This window comes from Loxodonta africana, chromosome 23 (assembly GCF_030014295.1).
Source record: "Loxodonta africana isolate mLoxAfr1 chromosome 23, mLoxAfr1.hap2, whole genome shotgun sequence".
Taxonomy (NCBI): Eukaryota; Metazoa; Chordata; class Mammalia; order Proboscidea; family Elephantidae; genus Loxodonta; species Loxodonta africana.
Genome location: NC_087364.1, coordinates 3344791 through 3369779, shown reverse-complemented (window position 1 = coordinate 3369779; position 24989 = coordinate 3344791). Strand labels below are relative to the sequence as shown.

The 24989-nt window shown below is 46.6% G+C and overlaps 2 protein-coding genes across 6 annotated transcripts in view; one reads left to right on the top strand and one right to left on the bottom strand.

The window, feature by feature from the left end:
- Positions 1-17671, top strand: part of NAXD (NAD(P)HX dehydratase) — a 49626-nt gene extending 31955 nt beyond the window's left edge. For 2 of the 3 annotated variants that reach the window (XM_010594012.3, XM_023553199.2), the window contains exons 6-10: positions 9178-9228; positions 9360-9464; positions 10278-10398; positions 13524-13644; positions 15480-17671. In XM_010594012.3, coding sequence (XP_010592314.2) covers positions 9178-9228; positions 9360-9464; positions 10278-10398; positions 13524-13644; positions 15480-15630 — 549 coding nt within the window. In that variant the 3' untranslated portion in view covers positions 15631-17671. The remainder of the gene's footprint in view (positions 1-9177; positions 9229-9359; positions 9465-10277; positions 10399-13523; positions 13645-15479) is intronic. The other variant, XM_064275229.1, reaches the window with a different exon arrangement.
- Positions 17672-21228: 3557 nt separating this feature from the next.
- The window catches only part of CARS2 (cysteinyl-tRNA synthetase 2, mitochondrial), a 78983-nt gene continuing 75222 nt past the window's right edge, over positions 21229-24989 (bottom strand). For all 3 annotated transcript variants that reach the window (XM_064275225.1, XM_064275227.1, XM_064275226.1), the window contains 2 exons: positions 22492-22698; positions 21229-21449 (listed from right to left, as the gene is read on the bottom strand). In XM_064275225.1, coding sequence (XP_064131295.1) covers positions 21378-21449; positions 22492-22698 — 279 coding nt within the window. In that variant the 3' untranslated portion in view covers positions 21229-21377. The remainder of the gene's footprint in view (positions 21450-22491; positions 22699-24989) is intronic.

Genomic DNA, 24989 nt, shown 5'->3' with positions numbered 1-24989 from the left:
AGGTGGGCCTCGGTGGGTCAGGCGTAGAGTTCTCGCCTTCCGTGCGGGAATCCGGGTTTGATTCCTGGCCAGTGCACCTCAGGCAGCAGAGCCACTGCCTGTTTGTCATTGGCGGCCTGCATGTTGCTATGATGCTGAACAGGTTTCAGCGGAGCTTCCAGACTAAGACAGACGAGGAGGAAAGGCCTGGCAGTCTGCTGCAAATCAGCCAGTGAAAGCATAATGGGTTACAGTGGTCGACTGTTTCATTCCGAGGCGCGTGGGATCGCTAGAGTTGGGGGCAGACATGACCACAGCTGACGACAACAGTAACAAGCCTGATGGGGGTAGTGAGCTTTAATGAGTGAATACACACAAACTCCGTAGAAGTTCACTAAAAGGTTAGTGATAGTGCTATGCAAATATTTACCATCGTGGCACTGTGTTGCAGTTCTTAGTTGAGTTAGGTTGCTCTCCGAAGCCTGAGGTTTTGAAGGTGGGGTGTCTCTCAACCCCACATCCCCAGGGCTGAGCATAAACTGGAGGGAAGGGAGGCCAGGATGAAAGAGAGGACTGCACGGCAGGGCGGACCCCAGTTAGGAAGGAAAAGAGAAGACTGCAGGGCAGGGTAGACCCCAGTTATGAGAAGGAAGGGAAGACTCCAGGGCAGGGTGGACCACAGTTAGGAGGAGGAAGAGAAGACTGCAGGGCAGGGTGGACCACAGTTAGGAGGAGGAAGAGAAGACTGCAGGGCAGGGTGGACCACAGTTAGGAGGAGGAAGAGAAGACTGCAGGGCAGAGTGGAACCCAGTTATGAGGGAGACGAGAAGACTGCAGGGCAGGGTGGAGCCCAGTTAGGAGGCAGAGCAGCAGGCGGTTCCCTCAGGTCAGCTCTTGCCCTTTGAATTAAATTGAACAAAAGCTCAAGTTAAAGGTGTCAGGAGATGTTTTTGTTAGTTGTGTTTTCTTAGCCATCTTGTGGGTAAAGAACGTTGGGGTGGGGGGAGATAGAAATGTGTTTGCTTTACTAGAATTTAGTGAGAAAATAAAATTTAAGGGTATTTTCTATACCACATCTTCCAATTCCAGCCTTTTGTGGGGACAGTTGGGTTTTGAAATTCACTTTGCTCAGACCCCCAGTTGAGAATTATCACTGACAAGAAACAGTAGCCATAAGTGACCAGGGATTGGGATGAATTAATATTGAGCAGTATGTTTTTTTACTTTAAAATTGATGGTGAATCCATTTATTACTGCTGCTTTCACAAGGTAGAGCCCTGATGGCGCAGTGGTTAAGAGCTTGGCTGCTAACCAAAAGGTCGAGAGTTTGAATCCACCAGGCGCTCCTTGGAAACCCTATGGGGCAGTTCTCCTCTGTCCTGTAGGGTCGCTAGGAGTTGGAATCGACTTGACGGCAACAGGTTTGCTTTTTTGGTTTTTCAGCAAGGTTGTCTGCGTTGAGCCTGACGCTTGGGTACTCATTCAGTGAACTGTTTGCTTGTTGACAACTTACTGTTGGTACCGGAAACAGATAACGCCTGCAAATACCTTTCTTCTCTATGTCTCTTACTGCTTTGGGTTTAAAAATTTATCTTTTTGTCTAATGAAACTTCTCGAAACAAAAAAAAGAGGCCCGCTGTCTAGAACTGGAAGGCACCGACAAGGAAGCCGGGCCGCCTGAAGGTGGCGGGACGCGGGAAGATGACGCCCTTAGTGGCAGAATGCCTGTCTCCGGGCAGGTGACCGCTGAGCTCTGGACTGAGAAGCTGCGATAATAGAAGCACTAGTCGTAGGGGAGGTAGCTGCTCATTCCTTCTGAAAAGAGCTGAGAGAATAGTGAGTGATTAAGGAGCCAGCAGTCGTGCACTCAGGAAAAATAATCGGGGAGGCAATCAGATACAATTTAGAAGTAGCTCTCCATGACACATGGTGCAGACGGGAAGCTTTTAGGATTCTCCTGCTTCCGAAGACCGCAGAAGTAGCAGGGCCAGTGCCAGTCGTTTGTCAGGTGCTGCCACTCAGATCTTTGGAAACATTAGCCGCTTGCTGTAAAATAGGAGTTAATAACAGTTTAGGAGCGATAGGCCCTGGCGTTCACCCGAAGGGGAGAACACTTCTCTCTGGGGCGCTCCCATTTGTAAGTAGCACGTCTCCTCTGGTCGTCCAGCACTGGGCATCCTGGGGGTGCTGGGTGCATTCATTGTTCTCTCTGCTCTGGTTGTCCAGCGCTTGGCGTCCTAGGGGTGCTGGATGCATTCATTGTTCTCTCTGCTTTGGTCGTCCAGCACTTGACATCCTGGGGGTGCTGGGTGCATTCATTGTTCTGTCTGCTCTGGTCGTCCAGCACTGGGTGTCCTGGGGGTGCTGGATGCATTCATTGTTCTGTCTGCTCTGGTCGTCCAGCACTGGGTGTCCTGGGGGTGCTGGGTGCATTCATTGTTCTCTGCTCGGCAGGGTCTTTGCTTGTGCAGGTCACAGAGACACAGCAGTGATGACTATGCCACTTGACTAGGCGGCTTGTCTTTGGAAATAGAGGCAAACAAGGATTTTCTGCCAGAATAGAGCCCAGACTGTTGGATCTCCCCGAGGAGCCTCGTGACGAGAGGGCTCTTGAGTTTTCAGGACGTGCCCGTTAGCCTCTGCAGCACAAGGCAGTCCTCTGACCCCTGTTTTGCACCTGCATCCTTTAATGCCCTGATTGCCCTTGATTCTGGAACCTTGACAAGCATTTTTTGCTTAAATATTTTGGAGATTTATACATGCCGTTGGTGGAGATAGGTTTGAGCTCGCTAATAGCGACTGTAAGATTCAGGCTAGTTACTTCTGCAGCAGAAGCCTCTCCAGAGCAGGCGATTCAGGGTTGACCACACCATCTGCCGGTGTAACCGTGGTACGTAGGCATCACAGCTGGGCCACAGTTTGCTTCTGAACACAACATCCATCATGTGTGTCTTTAGGAGCCTTGATGGCACAACGGTTGAGAGCTATGGCCAGCTAAGGCTACTAACCAAAAGGTTGGTAGTTCGAATCCATCAGCTGCTCCTTGGAAGCTCTGTGGAACAGTTCTACTCTGTCCTGTAGGGTTGCTGTAAGTCAGAATCCACTCAGCGGCAGTGGGTTTGGTTGGATTTGTTAAACTCTGTCTTAGTTATTTAGTGCCGCTATACTGGAAATACCACAAGTGGATGGCTTTAACAAAGAGAAATTTATTCTCTCACAGTTTAGTAGGCTAGAAGTTCACATTCAGGGTGCCAGCTCCAGGAGAAGGCTTTCTTTCTCCGTTGGCTCTGGAGGAAGGTCCTTGTTATCAATCTTCCCCTGGACTAGGAGCTCCTCAATGCAGGGACCCCGGGTCCAAAGGATGGGCTATTCTCCTGGCTTTTGTTTCTTAGTGGAATGAGATCCACTTGTCTCTCTGCTCACTTCTCTCTTTTATATCTCAAAAGAGATTGGCTTAAAATGTAACCTAATCTTGTAGATTGAATCCTGCCTCATTAACATAACTACCTCTAATCCTGCCTCACTAACATCCTAGAGGTAGGATTTACAACACATAGGAAAATTACATCAGGTGACAAAATGGTGGACAGCCACACAATACTGGGAATCATGGCCCAACCAAGTTGACACACATTTCCGGGGGATACAATTCAATCCATGACAGTATCTAATTGTTGTGGCATCATTTGTTGAAAATGACTATTCTTTCCACCACTAAATCATCTTGGCACCTTTGCTGAAAGTCAATTGACCATAAACCTAAGGATTTATTTCTGGAATCCCAGTTGTGTTCGGTTGATCTATGTGCCTGTCTTTTTGCCTATACCACACTGTGTTGATGAACGTGCTTCAGTAGTAAGCTTTGAAATTGGACATGTGAGTCCTCCAACCTTATCTTCAAGATCGTTTTGGTCAGAGAGTCCTGGACAGAGCAGGAGAAAAATTTGCATAAAAAGGCCAGACTTAATGGTCTGACAGAGACTGGAGGAACCCCTGAACCTATGGCCCCCAGACGCTCTGTTAACCCAGAACAGAAACCATTTCCCAAAGCCCACTCTTCAGCCAAAGATTAGACAGGACCATTAAACAAAAAAATACATGTGAGGAATGTGCTTCTTAGTCCCGTCAGATACACGAGACCAAATGGGCAGCTCCTGTCCAGAGGCAGGATGAGAGGGCAAGATGGGACAGGAACTGGACGAATGGGCACAGGGATCTCGGGGTGGAAAGCGGGAGTGTACTGTCACATTGCAGGAATTCCAACCAATGTCACAATATGTATATGAATTTTTGAATGAGAAATTAACCTGAGCTGTAAACTTTCATGTAAGCACAATAAAAAAAAAGATTGCTACGGGAGTGGGCTCAAGCGTAACAACGATTGTAAGTATGACGTGCAACTGGGTAGTGTTTCGTTCTGTGGTACACAGGGTGGCTATGAGTCAGAACCAACTTGACAGCACCTCACAACAACTACTATTTCCATTATCAATTTTAGGATCAGCTTGTCAGTTAATGCAAGTTTGATAGAGGTGACATTGGATCCAGTGATAATTTGCAGAGCATTTTGTTCTTATCAGTAGCAAGTCCCCCAGTCCCCGAGCGGGGTTTTCAACAGTAGTTTTTCTGAATCTAGAACGAAAGCTCTTTACTTACAAACACACGGTGGCCTCACGTTGTTTGTGCTCTTTTGCAGCCCGTTCTTTTTGTTTAACTTTATGCCCTGGAGATTTTTTCCCTTTCGGGATATGCAGACATTCTTATTCTTAAAAGCGAGCGGCATTGTATTTTTATGGATATTCTAGCAGGTATTAATTAGTCCTCTGCTGGTGTTCATTAAGACTGTTTTCAGGGTTTATTTTTTTTTTCCTTTCAGTGATGCATTGAACATTTCTGAATATATATTTTGTCCACTTTGCAAGGGTATTTTCTTTAGGATAAATTGGTAGAAGTTCTATTGCTTGATCGGGGTATGTACATTTAAATTTTTGAGAGGTGCTTCCACACTTCTCTTCAGAAGGTTGTAGCAGGTTGCTGTCTCACTGACGGGGCCTTTGTCAGGACCGCCTATTGGATGTGGTCATTCCTTGTCATTTCACCAGCCTGTTGCAGGGAAGGAACACCTGGGTGGTACAGCAGTTCATGCTCAGCTGCTAACCAAAAGGTTGGAAGTTCTAGTCCACCCAGAGGCACCTTGGAAGGCCTAGTGATCTACTTCCAAACTCAGCCATTGAAAACCCCATGGAGCACAGTTCTACTCGGACACATACGGGGTCACCGTAAGTTGGAACCGACTCAACCCCAACTGGATGGGGTTAAGTGGAAAACGTCTCTTTGTCTTATTGTCTTATTACAGGAAAGGTCGAGCAGCTTCTCACCCGTCATCCAGCCTTTTATAATCTGCGTGTGGCTTGCTTATGTCCTTTGCCCGTTTCTCTATTAGGTTAGATGATTAACTGGGGTATAGGTGAAGCAGCTGGAATACGGGACTCCAAAACACAACAGCTCAGATAAGACAGATGTTTACTTTCCTCTCAGAGGTGGGCAGCTGTATTGTCAGGATCGTCCATGAATCCAGGTTCCTTCCACCCTGTTGTTCCTCACTCTTAGGCTTTAGAGACATTTGGGTCTCATGCCTTTTAGGGTGGAGGCAATCTTTCACAACCATTTCTGTGTTTTTGTTTGTTTCGTTATTGTTGTATTCAAGTATTATATCTCAGCATCAATTATATCTTCTTGTAAAGTGCCAGTGGTTCAGGATTTTTTTTTTTAATTGAATGAAACGATACATGTTTTTGAGAACCCTGGTGGTGTAGTGGTTAAGAGCTATGTCTGCTAACGAAAAGGTTGGCAGTTCGAATCTACCCGCTGCTCCTTGGAAACCCTATGGGGCAGTTCTGCTCCGTCCTACAGGGTTGCTATGAGTCAGAATCAACTATAGCAACAGGTTTGGTTTTTGGTCTGGTATAAACGTTTTCATTCATTTAATCTCCCTGTGGTTGTCTTAGTTACTTAATGCTGCTGTAATAAAAATGCCACAAAAGGGTTACTTTGAAGAGGAGAAATTTATTTTCTCGTAGTTTTGAAGCTTAGAAGTCCAAATCAGGGTACTGGCTCTAGTAGAGGGTTCTTCCTTGTTGGTAGCTCTGGGTGGTCCTTGGCTTGTAGGGGGAGCTTCACATGGTCTCTCCCCACCGTGTGTCTGTTCTACTCTTTATAAGACACCACTCAGAAGGGATTAGGATTAGGACCTACCCTAGTCAACTCCAGTATGTTCTCATTACATAAAAAAGAAAACCCCTGTTTCCAAACAGGGTCACATTTACAGATAAAGGGGTTAGTACATCAACATATATTTTGGGGGGGTGCAATTCAGTCTGTAAAGTGGTTAAATTCTTATCTTTTTGCTAATATAGTATATTTGTATTTCTTTTTTTCTTCCTCAGATTTGCCAGAGATTGGTCTATTTGATTCGATATTCTCAAGAATTAGATCGTGGTTCTACTTTTTATGGCTGATTCAGTAACCTCTGCCTTTGTCTTTATGTTAAAAGACTATTTATTTGGTTACTCATTTGGAGTTGAAAGGGCCTAGACATCCTTTCAAAATCTCTAATCTCCTAATCTCCAATTCCTTCTCTAAATAAAAGTATTTTTCTTAAGAGTACTTACATCCTTTTTTCTTATCAGTTTTGTTTTTAATTCTTTTTATGGCAGAATTAACCTTGTTTCTACATTGTAAATGTGGTTTGGTGTGTGGTAGTGTTTCTAGGCAGGAAATTCCTTCCGGGGATTTCTTGGGAAATTTGTATGTTTTTCTGAAGTTGAGAAATTGGAAACAGGAAAAATACTGGAATTCTGTGAGAACTAAAGCTTAACAATCAACACAGATGTAACGGATTTGAAGAAATCCACTTGTATGTCACGTCAAAAGCAAGAGCAGGAAGTGCTGGCATGAGGAGTTGAAAGTCTAGGCTGGCATTTCCGGACCCAGGAGAGGCGTTGGCAGGACAGAAGTGGTCATGATTTAATCAGTCAGCCTAACTTGTAACTCTTGGCCTGTTTGAAGCAGGGCCTTGAACCAGTTTGAACAAGTTCAGTCATGGCCAATGAAGCGAAACTGGAACAAACCCAAATTTTTACAATTTGTGTGATCTGGCACAGTAACCAGACTGGGAAAAATTAGAGGTCACAGCCCTGGAATGGGAGACTCAGAAGAGGCTTAGTGAGCCCTTTCAAGAGCCTGATGTGTGAGACTGGATTATTGGCAGGACTGTGGAAAACAACATACATTCAACAGGATGTAGTTGGCCGCCATCTTTGAGCAGGGCACTACTGTTTCTAACTCTGCTCAAAATCCAGTGGGCAAAAGATTTGGTTGCTATGCAACGCTTACACTGCCCTTGTTTTCTACAAGGGAGATGAGGTTTCTAGCAGGGCTTCGACCTGTAATTTTTCCCATTCCAGTTATCATCCTGGTTCCCCCAGATTTTTAAAATTTGGGTCTGTTCCAGTTTCATTCCCTCAGCCGTGACTGAACCGGGAAGAACCTTTCAAAGCCCTGGTTTTACGTGTGTGCTCTTGGCCCTGTCTGCTGTTAATATGAGTCATTCTTGAAAATCAAATAAAGAGTAATAAGTTTAAATGCATAGTATGTTGTTGTTAGGTACCATTGAGTCAATTCCAATTCATAATGACCCTGTATGACAGGGCAGAACTGTCCCATAGGGTTTCCAATGCGGTAATCTTTATGGGAGCAGATCACCAGGTCCACTCTCCCATGGAGTCGCTGGGTGGGTTTGAACCGTTGACCTTTTGGTTAGCAGCTGAGCGTTTAACTGTTGCACCACTAGGGCTTTATCCTTCGGATGATGTTTCAGGAAACAAGTTTTGGGAGGAAAATAAGGCATTAAATTGGTGATTTTGATGCGATTCTATGTTAATCTTGCTGTTGTTGGCTGGCATTTGCTAGTGTTCGAATATTCGCTGTAGGCTGCTGTCACCTGCAAATACTTCAACAGAAAAAATGCGGAATCAATGTTGTTGTCAAATACTGCAACATGAGATCAGAAACTGATCTAAACGCTGAATTAGCAGAAACTATCAATTTCAACGCTAAAACCAAAGTTGGGACAAACAGACAAACTGCCTTCATCTTAATAAAAGGAAATCAGCTTACACGAAGCCACGTACACCCTAACCCCCAAGTTGAGGGTGCTTTTGGATACAGCCTTAACAATTCCACGAGTATCAAGGCAAAATAGAAGACATGCCTCTATACCTGGAACATTCAAAAACAAAGATCAAGAGTATCTGGGAGGGGGCAGTTGATGCTTTGTGGGTTTTCAAATTTCCTTTCTCAGTATAACTTTTAAAATAAGTATACGTGGATTTATCTTTCAGTATTTCAAATGCTTTTTACTTGGCATATATTTTGTGTTTAAAAAAAAAATATTTTGTGTTAATGCTCTCAGTGTTTTCTGTTATCAACTATCAGGTAGAGATCATTATTACAGGTTATTGAAATACATAGGCTTATAATATATTGGTTCATAATAATAATAAGCAACCATATATTGATTATATATATATAATAAGTGAATTTTATAGACATTTTTTGTAACAGAGCCCTCGGTGGCATAAACTGTTAAGTACTTGACTACTAGCTCAAAGGTTGGCTGTTCAAACCCACCTAGAGGCGCCTCAAAGAAAGGCCTGACCATCTGCTTCAGAGAGTCCAACGTGAGAGCCCCGTGGAGCGGTTCTGCTCTGCACACGTGGGTTCGCCGTGAGTTAGAGTCAACTCAGTGGCAACTAACTTGAGATGTTGGCGGTCCCCGAGAATTCAGAGTTCTCGTCTGTGAACCCTGAACATTAATATTTGTTGGAAATTTGGAAACGCTAGTTAGGGGCGGGTCTTTGGGGGCTAGCCTAGGAACGTGGTCACTTTGTATAACGCTCTCAGCGGGCAGGTGTTTTCAGAGTTCCAAATGACCTGTCTTACACAGAGATCCTGTCTGTTCATTTGGCTCTTTTCATTATTTTCTGTTTCTTAAATTTGTTTTCTGTTGATTAGTTGATGACCTGATGTTGAAATTTATTACACAGCTCCTTCATTTTGAAAGGAGCGGCTCACTTTTCTTTTAATTCTCTTGAGAGGTAACGAATTGTTGCTCAACATGTTTTTCTCTTCTCGTAGGGCATTTTAGAAAAATCAAAGGCCAGAGGTATCCCTGTTGTCATCGACGCAGTAAGTGCCACCCCGTCCTCTCCCGCATGTGGTAGGGCCCCCCCCGACAGCCCGTGGAGTAAGTGGCGCTACGTGGCAGGGGCGCCCCCGACAGCCCGTGGTGTAAGTGCTGCTGCCCTTGTTTTACGCAGGATGGATTGTGGCTGATCGCTCAACAGCCGTCCCTCATTCAAGGTTACCGGAAGGCGGTTCTTACTCCCAACTACATGGAGTTCACCAGGCTCTACGAAGCTGTGGTGAGTGTGTTAACCACCCAAAGGACGAGACGCTGCCCTTCTCACCTTGCACCAGGAGGGCGAGGGGAGTGCTGCAGTTCTGCCCCCAGTGTTTAATGACCCCGCTGCGCCCCCGGGGCCCATCTTTGCCGGGATACACGCTTTTTCACAAGCGACCATCTTTACTGTCGGGATGCTCTTTACAAGCGATGGTGCGTCAGCTGAACTGGCGGCATCTCTCCTTTCTGGGTGCACATACGACAGTGGTGCATTTTACAGTCAGTGACGGCGTCTCTGACTGGGTGAAATGTGGGGGGCTGGGGCAGAGGACAGCCCCCTTCCACTGTTCACCTCTGCTCCCGCATTGCCTCATCTGTAAAACGTCAATAGTGGGGTTTTTTTGAGGAAGAAATGAAATAATACATGTACAGTGGTCAGTCCTTACGTATTAAATGCCCGATAAATGTTCACTCTCGTTATTACTAGAATATTAACCATGGGCAGTATTAACTGTGATCTGACGAGGCAGAGACGAGATACCTGGAGCAGTATCTCTGCCACAGGCACCTGGGGCGGACGGCACCAGCCTGGAGTACTTGTTAAAAACACCCAGTCGGGGCCTCCCACTGCACTAACAATGTGTGTCTCCGGAAGTGTGGGGCCAGAAATCTGCATTTGAACAAGTGCCCAAGTGATTTCTTTTAGACACGAGGGTTTGAGAATCCCTGACATACAAGACAGCAGCTCTCCGTCAGTCCTATCTCGTGCGTCTACAGGCTCCTTTTTAACCCTGTAAAGATGGTGATTTTTCTCTCTGGTGTCCCAATATCGCAGCTTAGGGACCCCTTGGACAGCAGCAGTCACGACGGAGCTGTCCTGAGGCTCAGCCAGGCCCTCGGGAATCTGACCATCGTTCAGAAAGGAGAGAGAGATGTGATTTCAGACGGTGACCGGGGTGAGTGGTGTTTTCTTCTCTGCTGCGTTACCAGCCCCGTGTCAGCTAACCTGTCCACGTCGGGTGGTGAGCCGTGAAGGACCAGCCCCAGGTGCACTGGCCGTGCCACGCTGGTGTATGCCAGCGCAGCCCGGTGCCTGTTCGCACACGATCACGTACGCTCAGCAAAAAGAGGCCCTTCCTCGTGAGCGTATCAGCCATGACTTCTTCAAAGTCCACGTTGTGTTTTACTTTTCCCTCTATTGCAATAGGGAGCAATAGTCATGAATGAAATATTTAAGATGGCATCCTAGTTCTGTGTACATTAGCTAAGTTTCTATAATGATTTACAGGAAACAGCCCCGGTGATAGGATGACTCTAACCAGACTGTCATTTGTTTCTATGCTCCTTTGATCCCGTAGTTCCGTGTAGGAGAAGCCACAAACCACATTTCCCCCCCGTTTTCAATGACATCTTAAAGAGGCTGTTTCTTGGGACTCTGAGAGCTTTGTGTGAAATTTTTAAGCAGGTGTGGAAAACACAGGTTTCCTACGGTTTACCAGAACATCACATAGGGCACAGCGCTGAACTCTGAGAGACGCCTGGCCCCCAGGAAAGAGTGCCGAGAGCAAGGAGAGGGGCGAAGCAGGGGGCACACACCTGCCATCTCTGCTCGAGCTCTTCTTCCTGAGGCAAACGAGAACGACCCGCTGGCCGGGCCCAGATGTGGGCCGTCTTACAGGAGGCAGCTGACGGGCCTTTTGCTTTTACAGTTAATTACTCGTAATGAACGTGGCCATTTTAGAAGTTAAATTATCCAGATCAAAAATGATCTCAAAAGTGCACGCGAGTATTTTAAAGGTTGAGGTATCGTTTTTCTTCTTTAATGTTCCCCAGAAATGACTCTCCCGAAAGACTAGATTTAGCTTTTGTGTAACATTTTGACCAAGAAGAAAGTAATTTCCTTTTCCCTGACCTCAAGTGAAAATCAGAATAGCCTTATAAAATACTTCAGATGTGGGATTGTCACTCTGAGGACTGAGGTGCACCTGACCCAAGCCATGGCGTTTTCAATCACCTCATGTGCACGCAAGGGCTGGACAGTGAATAAGGAAGACCGAAGAAGAATTGACGCCTTTGAATTACGGTGTTGGTGAAGAATATTGAATAGACCGTGGACTGCCAAGAGAACGAACAAATCTGTCTCGGAAGAAGTACGGCCAGAATGCTCCTTAGAAGAAAGGATGGTGAGACTCTGTCTCACCTACTTTGGACATGTTGTCAGGGGGGATCAGCTCCTGGAGGACATCATGCTTGGTGAGGTAGAGAGTCAGCGGAAAAGAGGAAGAGCCTCTACGAGATGGATTGACACAGTGGCTGCAACAATGGACTCAAACATAACGACAATTGTGAGGATGGTGTAAGGCCAGGCAGTGTTTCGTTCTATTGTACTTGGGGTCGCTATGAGTCTGAGCCGACTTGACGGCACCTAACAACAACAACTTAACTGTAACCTAGTCATCCCCCTTTATAGGGGGTTTGAGTGATCAAATGCAGGTGGTCCTCACCCTTCCTGTGGCCCTGGCCTGCTGACTGAAACGCCCAGTCCTCTTTATGACTGGCGCACCAGGTGGTCACGTCTCAGGTGACTGTGCAGTGGTGCCCGTGGCCCAGTGTCTCCACTGCGTCATCTTCGTCTCACCCGTGGCATGTGTGCAGTTATTTGAATATTTCATTGCATTCTGTACCCGTTTTATAAAAAGTGACTGGAAGGTGAAGACGACACAGACGCAGCACACTAGCCATGGCGATCATCGTCAGGTGTGAATGTGACCAATCACGTGTCGCTGTCTCTCACACGTGAGCCTGATGAATGTTCAGCAGAAAGAGCTAAACCAAAAGCACAGATGTTAAATGCTGAGGATACGGCATCGGCGCTGGTGCCTGAAATGCGCGGTGCGGAACCAGGGATTATGTATCGTTTTTAGTTCCCTGAAAACAGAAACCTCCACTGAAATCCCATCAGGAGAGGAACCGTACCACTTATTTTAACAGAGACACATCGTTTAATACGAAGAGTTGCTAACTAGGTATAAAGTGGCTGAAGTCGGGGTAAAACGAGAATGCTGAGGCGTCCTTAAGGAGCCCTGGCTGTGCAACGGTTAATCACTCGGCGCCTGACCGAAGGGCTTGTGGTTCAAACCCACCCAGCAGTTCCGGGGGGGAAAGACCCGGGGGTCTGCTCCAGCCAAGGTTACAGCCCAGGCAGCCCCGTGGGGTCGCTGGGGTCGGATGCGATTGGATGGTGCCCAGCGAGGCATACTTAGGCACATGATACATGCACACGTGCGCGTGCACGTACACACACGCACACACACACACAGATCTATGGACAGGAAACGCAGAATTCAGTAGGGGACTCCGAAGCTTTCAGAATCCAGTAAGATTGGATTCTTATTATTGGAAGTCTGTCTTGATTCCAGCACACTCCAGGGATAGAAAAACTTGTTTTTAAAACATTTACCAAAGAAATAGAAAAGTCTGATACATAAGCCATCGCTACCCTGAGCTGACTTCACCATTAACTGCTGAAGTTAAAGTAGTTACCTAGTGAAGATACGCTAGAAGGGGCAGTCGGGGTGGCGCGGAGTGGCCGTTCCCCCCGCTGCAGGTGGATGTATTTGAAGTGTGGGGTACAAACGCGAGCTGGTCGTCCTCTGTGGTGAGTTTGGGTTTTCAGCACCTCAGGAGTCACAACTGTTTATATAAATACATCCTTTGTGGACGTTGTCTCGGCAGATAAATCCACGTCTCTCCTCCTCAGTGTGCCCTTGCCACTGCCGTTCCGTGAACTGGAGGGGCCTTCCCTGACCTACCCGTGCCTCACAGGTGGTTCTGTCTTCCTCCTCCGTTAGCCCTGTGTTTGGGGGCTAACCTGTGGGCTTCAGTGCCCTCTTCTGTGAAAAAGAGGCGGCCTCGCACCTTTCCGAGAAACAGGGAAGACACAGTAGCTGATCTAAACTGGGCTTCCAGCCTTGGGCAAGAGGTCAAGCAAGGTCTTGCAGCCTGTTGCTCCCTCTGAGAGTGTCCTGGATGCAGAGGAAAACCCCCAAAGCTAAGGTCTGCTTTTGTCTGTTTCGTCTAGTGCTCGTGTGCGGTCTAGAGGGCAGCAGCCGCAGGTGTGGTGGGCAAGGAGACCTGCTGTCAGGCTCCCTGGGCGTCCTGGTTCACTGGGCGCTGCTTGCTGGATCTGAGAAAACAGACGGGTATGCTCACGCCTTAATTTATAATACTTTTGAGATTTCTAAGTTTTGTAAGATATTTCATAGCTCAAACATTTCAAAGGAGTCCCTTCAAACACTGCAAGTAAGATATTACTGTTGCGTTGAAGACACTCCAGGGCAGAGGTTAATCCTGCCATCTGGGAAGCCTTTTGTGGGCACCGCTGGCTGCCTGGTGGTCCATATCCCAGTCAGGCTCTGTGTGTAAGTTAATTCATTTAAAAAGCTTTCCAGTTAATTCAAATGAGTGGATAGGTTTTGAGGACCACTGTTCTAGGAAATTCAGTGATGTACACTCTATAAAACAAAATATAAAAATAGAAAACAGAGTGAAGTTACAGCTTATCTTAGATACTTGGCCTTAAAAGAGGTGATTTCTTTTAAGAGGCAGCAGAATTCTAAGATCCAGGCTCTGCTGTCAGAGAGCTCTGTGAACCTGAACAGGCCACAATAGCTCTGCGGGCCTCAGTTTCCTCATTTGTAAAAAGATCCTGGTGACCACTATGGCCTCACGTGCTCCATGTGGAACCCCCAGCTCCTGGAAAGTGAACCTGTTGTCCAGCACACCTCGCCTGACACCTGGCGAAGCCACAGTGGTGCCAGCGATGTCACGTCACGTCATGTCACGCCTTAATGTGAGCACGGGGTGGGGGCTGGGAGCTGAGGCCTACAGACCAGGCACCGCTCACCAAAACGGGCGCATCCACATAGTACTCTTGCCCTCACGTGGGGCCAGGAGAGGGTCTCCCTGTTAACTCCTGCTAAGACAGGGAAGCAGAGAGTCTAGTCCCCCCTCCATGCCCTGGGATATGCTAGTCTTTTAGTGACGGTAACAAAAACTGCATGATCAGATCTTGAGTAGTCCATATTGCGGGAAAACGGAAGAGCAGTGTTAGAACACTTACAACCAGTAAGTACTTGTCTAGTTTTTCAACATGGGGAAAAAAATGCTTTCCACTGCTCAGTCCTGTCGCATTCTCAAAGTGGGTAGATGTTTTCCATGTCTTTTTGTCACGGGATACCCAAATCAGAGGATCAATGATTTTTTTTTTAACTGTTGTAAAGGTATATGTACATATACATATGTGTCTATAGGAAACCCTGGTGGTGTAGTGGTTAAGTGCTATGGCTGCTAACCAAGAGGTTGGCAGTTTGAATCCACCGGGCGCTCCTTGGAAACTCTATGGGGCAGTTCTACTCTGTCCTGTAGGGTCGCTATGAGTTGGAATCGACTCGACGGCAGTGGGTTATGTGTCTGTATGTAACATCTGCCGATATACCTTTTTTCATATGTACAATTTAGTGATAACAATTACATTACTCACGTTGTACAACCACCAGCCTATCGTCATTGCCGAGTTTCTGTCACATAAACACACACTCTAACAAAAACTCCTCCTCGGCCCCTTGTAACCGCTCATAAACTGGGGTCTCTAGACCCTTGCCTATTCTTGTTATCTCATGTAGGTGCGATCATGTAACATTTGTCCTCTTGAGATTGTCTGATCTGAGTGAGCACAAGGTTTCCGAGGTTCGTCCGTGTTGCAGCATGGATCAGGACTAGATTTCTCTTTAGGTATTTTTAACTAACAAAGCAAAAACCAGAAGGCCCTGCTTGGAGGCTCTGGGAATCCTTCTCCTCAGAGGCCTATCAGACTCAGGTTGTCAGTTTGAGGGCCAAGGGGGAAACTAGAATAGAAACTGTATGTTGTAGTAGCTGCAGGCTCACTCACCTTAAACATCCCCAAGTTGACGCCCTGGAGGCTTTTTATTTCCCAGTCTTGTGGTTTCTTGCTAATGGCTTTCTCCTTCTTCTCCAGTTTAAACCCTCTCCTCGTGGCTGCATTTGGTGCCTGCGCGCTCACAAGGCAGACCAACAGCCAGGCCTTCCAGAAGTACGGACGCTCCATGACCACCACGGACATGGTTGCAGAGGTCGGCACTGCGTTCAGGAAACTCTTTGAAACCTGAGCAACTGCAAGCAGGAAGAACAACGGGTGCCACTGGTAGAGGAAAACTGCGTTTACATTGGGGAAAAAACGGATTTTCATGTATGTGATGGATCCTTTGAACGCTGTAACAGCACAGATCTCTTGGTAGATATTGCAAGTCTAGGGCAAATTGGCTAATGCGGAAACTTTCTACCGCATCTAACAATTTTGGGCTAAAACAGTATGTAGCTGGAGATGTTATAATGAAAACTAGACAAAGTATTCCTGAACTTTTCTTAGTTTCTCACCAAGAACTGAGAAAAAAATTAAAGAGAAATCACATAAGGATGAAAAATTCTTTCACCAGCTCAGCTGGGTTTCTTGGCTTGATTTCTCCAAGATAAGCAGATTTCTGTTTTTGGTCTTTCTGTACTTTCTCATTTTTGTTCTACAAATTTAATTTTTCTTTTATTTATGCAAGTAGTTCCTTTTATTCAATATTCCTGTAGAAAGGACCCAATCAGCTGCTTTCAAGTATCTACGTGAGTAATGGCCGGTTTTTTTTTTTTAACTGTCGTCCACCAAGGGATTTGGCTTTCATTCTTCAGCTCATTTTTGTTTCAAAAAAAGGTGATTGGGTTGAAAAATCTCTGTGCTGAAATACTAAGCATTGGCTCTTTGGGTTGACTCATTTTAAGTCTTTCAGAATAAAGTGATAACTGACTTTAGAAATCATTTAAGATGCAACATGGGAAGATGAGACAGGAACTTAACATGACAGCACTGACGCTTGAGATGGATGGTCAAACATGGAGCTTGCTCGGTCTGGCGTGATGCTAGTGCTAAGGGCGCCCGGGAGGCAGTGCTAACTGACATCATTCTGTCTGCTGACGAACAGGACAGCTGTGTCCATCTGGTTTGAAAACGTGCACGTCCTCGGGAATATTTCCAATCCATTAAAGAAGCTAATTATCTCTTAGATTTTAGTAAACGAGATGTTTCACTGTTAGTAACCTCCAGTTGGCTCAGACACTTGGCTTTTTATATATAATATAATGAACATATATATGAGACACTTCTATCTAATACAACGTTATCAAGATGTTGAAATTTTCTTTACCCTTTTTTTTAAAAATTGTGCTTTAAGTAAAAGTTTACAGAACATGTTAGTTTCTCGTTCAACAACTCCTACACAGATTATTTGGTGACACTGGTTGCAATCCCCGCAATGTGTCAAAACCCTCCCCTTCCCCACCCCGGGTTCCCCATTTCCATCCATTTCTCTGTCCCTTCCTGCCTCCTCGTCTTGGCTTTCAGGCAGCTCTTGCCCGTCTGGTCTCCTTTACGTGACTGAACTAAGCGCGTTCCTCACACGTGCTTTTGTTCTGTAAACCTGCCAGACACGTGTCTCATTCGCACGGTTTCCTTAGAGTGACGTCGGCTTTTAAAGTGGCTGACAACGGCTTACTTTCTGGTGCTGTTTCTCAGTGGGATTTGGTGCATATCACATGCGGTTGAGCCAACTTTCCGTAATGCTTTTTCTACAACAAATGCAGAATCCGTGTGCTTCCCTTATGGCCCGATGATTGATCTTGGGGTCGATACTCTGTGATTCAAACCACCTCGCCCCCAACTGATTTTGCTTTCCTTAAAACTATTAAATCAGCTGTTAACCATTGTTAAAAAATGTTTGCTACTGTTATTATTTCACATCTTACTTTAAAGGCTTTACTATCTACACGTGAGCTTCTCTGCCCAAACTGGCAATGAACATCTTTTTCCTCTGAGTCATTACATCTGCACACTGGTAACTACTAAAAGAAAAAGAAGAGCCTATTTATTTAAATGTGGAGTTTTTTTTTTTTTTCCTAAAATAAAAATCCAGAAACTATCTTTCAACTCTTCTAAGTGACAGCGTTGTCTGATACTCGGGAGATAAACATAGAGAAGCCTGTGTGTATAAAATGTATGTTTTCCACCAATGTATACTAACACTGTTCCAGTTAAGGAATTTAAAGGAGAAGCCTGAAACACAAGCATTTCTTTCCATAGAAAATAAAATACATCAAAGCCACAGGAAATGTTATTTTTTGTTGTTGTTTTTCTTAAATGGGAGATAAGGAGTACACCCAAGGCTGATTTTTTTTTTTTTTTGAAGGAAGTTATTAACTGCTACACTGTTCTTTTACAACAAACCAGCGTTCACTCACCTGCTCCAGTGAGAGCAGCTGAAGCCCTTCCTCTCTTTCTCTGAGTTTCCTTAGACCAGGATCACAACATCAGTGAGTCTTCGTTTGGTCAAAGTGAAGCTTCTATGCCATCAGGTGAGACAGTCTGCTCCCTTGGAACTCTGCACTGACCCTGTCTGGATGTTTTAAGGAGCTCGCCTGCCATCTGGGAATCCTAGCTCTACCGTTTACTAGTTGGGTAACTTCTAGGGTCAGCTTCTGCACCCGCTTCCTTATCTGCAGAGCAGGAAAACCAGTGACCGCTAAGGGTCACCAAGATCCAGTGATAATGTGCGCAAAGCTGCTGAACTCAAACTGTCAATAAATGTACGCTGCTCTCCTAGCCGCTTGCCTGGCTGTTGTCTACAGCTCCATCCACAAGTTTAATAAATGTTATCACTACAGTGACCCTATCAAGGGAGTAAAAGATGATGATATGCCTGGTCCAGGATCTAAGAGCTGGAGAATTGGGCTGAGGAGTGTCACCTAGTTGTCTGTTCAGTCACTTAACAATTCTTGCACTCTACCCCAGAAGGAGCCCTGGTGGCACAATGGTTAAGTGCTTGGATGCTAACCAAACAGTTGGAGGTTCAGACCCACCCAGCAGCTCCTTGGGAGGAAGGCCTGGTGATTTGCTCCCATAAAGCTTTGTTGTTGCTGTTAGGTGTCAAGTCGGTTCTAACTCACAGCAACCCTGTGTACAACAGAATGAAACACTGCCCAGTCCTGCACCATCCTCACAATCATTGCTATGTCTGAGCCCAGTGTTGCAGCCACTGTGTCAATCCACCGTTGAGGGTTTCCTTGTTTTTCACTGACCCTCTACATTTGCAAGCATGACGTCCTTCTCCAGGAACTGGTCCTTCCTGATATAACATGCCCAAAGTATGTGAGACAAAGTCTCACCATCCTTGCTTCTAAGGCTGTACTTCTGAGACAGATTTGTTCGTTCTTCCGGCAATTCATGGTAAATTCAGTATTCTTCAACACAATTCAAAGGCATCAATTCTTCTTTAGTTTTCCTTATTCACTGTCCAGCTTTCACGTGCATATGAGGCCACTGAAAATATCAGGCTTGGGTCAGGTGCACCTTAGTCCTGAAAGTGACATCTCTGCTTTTTAACACTTAAAGAGGTCTTCTGCAGCAGATCTGCCCAGTGCAATACGTCCTTTGACTTCTTGACTGCTGCTTCTGTGGCACTGGTCGTGAATCCAGTTGAGATGAAGTCCTTGACAACTTCCCTGTTTATCACGATGTTGCTTACCGGTCCAGTTGTGAGGATCTTTATGTTGAGGTGTAACCCGTACTGAAGGCTGTAGTCTTTGAACTTCTTCAGTAAGGGCTTCAAGTCCTCTTCTTTCAGTGAGCAAGGTTACCTGCGTAACACAGGTTGTTAATAAGTCTCCCTCCAACCCTGATGTGGGGTTATTCTCCACATATTCCCCCTTCTTGGATCGAGTAAGCATGGTGAAAGGATACAACCCTTTCCTGATTTTGGACCACGCAGTATCCCTTTGTTCTGTTTCAATGATTGCCTCTTGGTCTGTGTAAAGGTTCCTCATGAGCACAATTAAGTGTTCTGGAATTCCCATTCTTCCCAGTGTGAGCCATAATTTGTTATGATCCACACAGTCAAATGCCTTTGCACAGTCAATAAGACACATGTAAACATCTTTCTGGTATTCTCTGCTTTCAGCCGGGATCCCTCTGACATCAGCAATGATCTCTCTCGTTCCATGTCTTCCTTTTCTGAATCCAGCTTGAATTTCCGGCAGTTCCCTGTCAGAATGTACTGCTGTAACCCTTTCTGAATGATCTTCAGCAAAATTTTACTTGCGTGTGATAGTAGTGACATTGTTCCATAACTTCCTCATTCTGTTGGATCACCTTTCTTTGGAAGGGGCACATATATAGAAAACCCTATGGGGCAGTTCTGCTGTCACATGGGGTCACTCTGGGTTGAAATCGACTTGATGCCCCTAACAACAAGGAGCAGTCCACCTGTTACGGGGAGGTTGTGAGAACCTGAGTAAGGATGGCCTTTGCAGTTACCCATTTTCTCCTCTGTGCTTTCTGCCACCGCCTGACGTCATCAGCTCAGCACTCACAAAGCCACTCTGTGTAGGTGGCTGTCACCATCTCCAAGTCTCCACACATTCTTCCGACACCTTGTAATCACTGCTGAGCTGTCTGTGTCAGGTTCTAGCCTTGGACGCTCGCACCACCTCCCTGGTTTTGCCCTCACACTTGTGATCCAGCTGCTACAGGACGGGCCCTACAACACACCCCCGACTGCCTCACTGCTCTGCTCAGAAGCTGTCAGGCTTAAGGTTTATGGGCAGCAAAGTACCATACACCATAAAACCAATTTATTTTTCTTAAAAGACTAGGCACAGAATGAACTAGGACAGCTATCAAAATACTGACTGTGGTGATGGGACTGCAGGTGACTTGCTGTTTTTTTTTCCCCCTATGGCGGGACGCATTCGTTTTGTAATCAGAAAAATAAATGTAAAAATTTATTATCACCTCTGGGGGAAAAGCCTGCAGTATTTGGGACAGCGTAGTTTCTGAGATGCCAAGTTGCTTCCCTTTGCCCGTTTTCCTCTGCTTTAGACCAGGCAGGGCAGCAGCCGCATTCCACGAGTCCTAAGGCGGAAGGGATATCATTGAAGCTGCTGCTGGTATCCTCCCTTCAGGAATCCTGTTACCCCTTTGCAAAGCAGCCCCACGCCATTCTGTGGTCCTGACCCTCCTCTGTACCCAGGCACCATCTCCCTTTTAGGGCTGCCTCACGTCACTCTGCTTCGGGTTCATGGCCTTATTGTCCTCCTACACCGTCAGGTCCTTGGGCGCAGGGACCAGCTGGCTTTATGATGCACAAATTTTGCTGAATTGATATCCACTATCTGACCCACCACCTGTTGTGCTGTGCTGGCTCCCATGTTGCTGGGATGCTGGAAGCTGTGCCACCAATATTTCATACACCAGCAGGGTCACCCACGGTGGACACGTTTCAGGAAAGGCCTGGTGACCTACTTCCCAAAGTTAGCTAATGAAAACCTGGATCGCAACAGAACACAGCCCAGCCTGCTCGCCTGGACACGTCATCAGGAGGGATCAACGGCTGGAGGAGGACACGGTGTTTGGTGAAGCAGAGGGCCAGCGAGGCTGAGGGAGACCCATGGTGAGAGGAACTGACACAGCGGCCACCATGATGGTCTCCAACATGCCGGTAATCGCGAGGCTGATGCAGGACCAGGCAAAGCTGCACTCTGCTGTATATAAGGTCACCAGGAGTCACAGTCAGCTTGACGACGGCTAACAAACAGATGACATGATTTTACTAAATCCAACTGTATGTGTGGCTACTGGTACAATAAAAAATTAGCTTTTCAGCCATCGTTACTAAGAGACACCAGTGGGATGATACCAGTTTATTTTAATGTTGACTTAATAGCCACAATAGAAAACTTTAATGTAAAGTTTTTATCGTTTTATAATAAAGCATAGAAGCTGTATCATGAAAGCGTGGTTCCACGTGGCTTCGTTTAATTCTCAGTTCCCTGCAGTCTGGTCTTTTGTTCTTTGATCCAGCAGTTCCCATGTTGACACTGTACTGCTTCTGTCCTGTAAAAAGAAAACTAAGATCTGTCTAGACTCTCTGAATGGGTATCACATTGGCTGAAGGGGTTAACGGGCACCATCAGAGCTTAGCAAGCGAGCCGGAACACACCGCTCACCCTGATGTCTTAAAACTTGTCCTCCCTAGAGGAAACAGCTGCATGCTTTAAAAAAAAGAAATTAAGAAGCGATGTTGCTGCCTTTTACCAGAAGGCCCAGTGCAGCCCACCTGGTCTACGGCCCACCTGGTCTACCACCCACCTGGTCTAAGCAGAGGTTGTGTTAAGATTAGGCCATGTGGTAGAAAGAGGGTGGGACTAAGCAGGAACCCTGGTTCTTTGACCTGATTCTTTAAGCTCACACACGTACCAGTCTCAGTGGCTCTTCCAGCTGACACCCCAGGATATTGGAAATAAGGCTCATTATGAAATAAGGCAGTAATTTCAAAGTCTGCCCTCCCCCACCACCCTCTCCAAATCTGCCAGAGGGGTGGGTTTCTTTGCTCACTATGGAACAGCAGCACAACCCCTGAAACTACTGCCCTGAGATCATCTTTAAACCTTAAACCAAAAACATCTTAAAACCGAATAATAGTTTAGCTTAACTAGTAAAGAAAATGTCTGCCTTGAGCATTGTGCTCTTTTAAGAACTATCTAGATGGAATCAAACTGACGACAGCAACCGGAAAGATTGGACAGGAACCTCAGGGGGCAGTAAGTCTGTTAATGAGGGAGTAACAACTTAAAAAGGAGGCTGTGAATCGCCACACAACTCCAAGACTGTAATCAGTGTCACTGACCTGTAAGAACTGTTGAACTGGTGCATGTTTTGCTGTGTATATTCCCAACAACAACAAAGAAAATTTAGAAGGAAAAACAGCACTGGCACAATGACAGTGTTTGAGATTCCAAATGCTCTCCCGTGTCCTACGCTGTGTGATGCCTGTTAATTTACAAGCCCCTTGTACACATACACCATCTCAAGTGTCTCAGGCTGACTCCCCTCCAGCGTCAGGTGGAGGGTTGCAGCCTTGGTGGTGGTGGCTCACCTTAATGCTGATGCCATGGACGGTGAGGTCCCTGCGCAGAGTATCACACGCCTCGAGCAGGGGCTGCCTCTCCTGAAGCTGCTGCCGCCGGGCCTCCTGGGAGGCCTCCTGTGTGGCCAGGGCGTACTGCCGCACCTTCTGACGGAAGTGGACCAGCTCGTCCACCACACTGCACAAGGTGGCTGAGCTGCTGTCTCCTGAAACAAACTAAATACAGGCCACAGGGCCCTGCTCAGCAAGGTTACGTCTGCGTCAAGACAGGGCCCAGAAGACCACACCCTGCTGACATGTGTACAGTGAATTCCATGCAAAGACCAAAGGGCACAAGTCTTTTCTTTGAGTCCCTAAAGCTCTTTATAATGTTCTTTATAGACAGCTCAACGGCCGGCTGTTTCCATCAGGAACGCAGGGGGAAACAATACGTGCCGGGTTGTTTAAGAGTCTTCAGTGGCGCTAGGCAGCAGCCCTTACTTCCCAATTCCCCTCATCTTTTCTGGATGTTGCGACACTACTTGCAAATCATGCAGGAGCTACGTGGAAAGGGCTGGTGGAATGTACACAGTCACCCTCTCCTTCCTCATGGGTGGCCCTGACACCGGCTTGTTGGAAATGCAGATTCCAGGGCTCCCACTGCAGACCTCACAAGATCATCTGAGGGTGAAGCCAGCGAACCAGCCTTAACATCCTATCGTGGGAGTCTTATGCGAATATTTTGAGCATCACTGCTCTAGAGGATTAAAAGATGTTTCTCATCTCCTTAGAGCGTAGAAGTCTAAACCACAGGGACTAAGGAAGTCATTTTTATCAAATATATTCACTGTAACCACATAGGGTTTCCAAGGAGCAGCTGGTAGATCTGAACTGCTGACCTTTTGGTTAGCAGCGGAACTCTTAACCACCGTGCCGCCAGGGCTCCAAAAATCATGTAGATGTCCATAGGTTCGTGACACGCACGTATAAACACATACACGTTAATGCTTTAACTGAATACCCTGAGACCAACGATCTCAATGACCAGCTAGACAAATTCATTGATCAACGATGATAAACCAAAGTGGTGTGTGCCAGATAAAATGGGGGTTGCTCGCAGCCAGCAGTCCTCTCTCCTTCCCTCCATTTTTTCCTTTCACAACAGAGAACGGATCCTAGCGATGGTTCAGAAAGTGAAGCTGCTATTTGCTAATGCTAACACATGGACAATAAGAAACAAAACCCACGTGTCAACTTCCTAAAACTCGTATGATCCTCAGTTACTGCTTCCCAAAAGCAAAGATAATTGTTATTGTTACAAAAATGTGGCCGAAGTGGGGCCAGCTGCCCACATCTGAGTTTGGGGGAAGGTGAAGTAACCACTTTTGACAAGGGCCAGACACAACGTGGCCAAATGAAGACCCTTTTCTTACTCAATAGCTGTATCTGGGAAGTCTCATCTAAAAATGAACACAGACACTGCAAGAATGTGGTTGTCTCAGACCAGCAGTTAAAGATGTTCCTATGAATGGCTGAGCAGACCCAGGGCTTCCCAGAAAAGGAAATTAAATCTGCCAGGTAATAGCTATGTATACAAACAAATCAAGCTTCAGAATTACCACAAAGATGTAATTCTTTTTGTGTTAAGAATCAGAGACGTTCACAGTAGTAAGTAAAGATCCTTCTGTCTATTATACACAGGGCTGCTATGAGTCAGCACTGACTCGATGGTAGCTAACAGCAACAAAGGTCCTTGGAGACAAGGCGTCCCCTCCCTGTGCCGTGGAGGAGCCGCAGAGCTGGCCCGAGACCAGATGCTGAGGCCCGTGACTCCCACTTTAGCCTGAGTCCAGAGCGGGGGTCCTGGCCGCAAGCAGCTGAGCTCAAATGGCAGTAGGCCTTTCAAAGCAGAGCACCCCTACAACGTGCTCAAAGCACCCACGAATCTCAGAAGTGCGTGGTGGTGGCCATGAAGGAACCAGCCCAGGCGGGCAGGGGCTCGGAGAGTGGCTGGGGAAGAAGGTGCCTCCGCCTTACCTGTGACAGCTGCTACTGCACAAACTACGCTCCAAACGGTTTTCCATGTTAAGAAAAAAAATGGTTGCCTGTAAATGTTTTTTTAAATGGGTGTTTTAGCCCTTTCTTTTCCCTTCCAGAGCAATTCAGTCCTTAAAGCCGTCAGCAGAGCAAAGCGGGGCATATGCAGTAAAGCATGGGCGGGGGCAGCCTGGTAGGGGTGAGGAGGGGGCCCTGTAGGGGCCACGAGAACCCAGTGAGGGCGTCCACGCAGAGGGCGGCCTAGGGAGGAAGGGGTGAGGAGACTGTCAATGCTGGGTTGCGGGGGTGGCCTGGTGGGGGTGAGGAGGGCCCAGTGGGGGGGTGCAAGAGCCCCGTGAGGGCATCCATGCAGAGGGTCACCCAGTGAGGAAGGGGTGAGGAGGGGGCCCGGTAGGGGCCATGAGAGCCCAGTGAGGGCGTCCACGCCGAGGGCAGCCTGGGAAGGAAGGGGTAAGGAGACTGTCAATGCT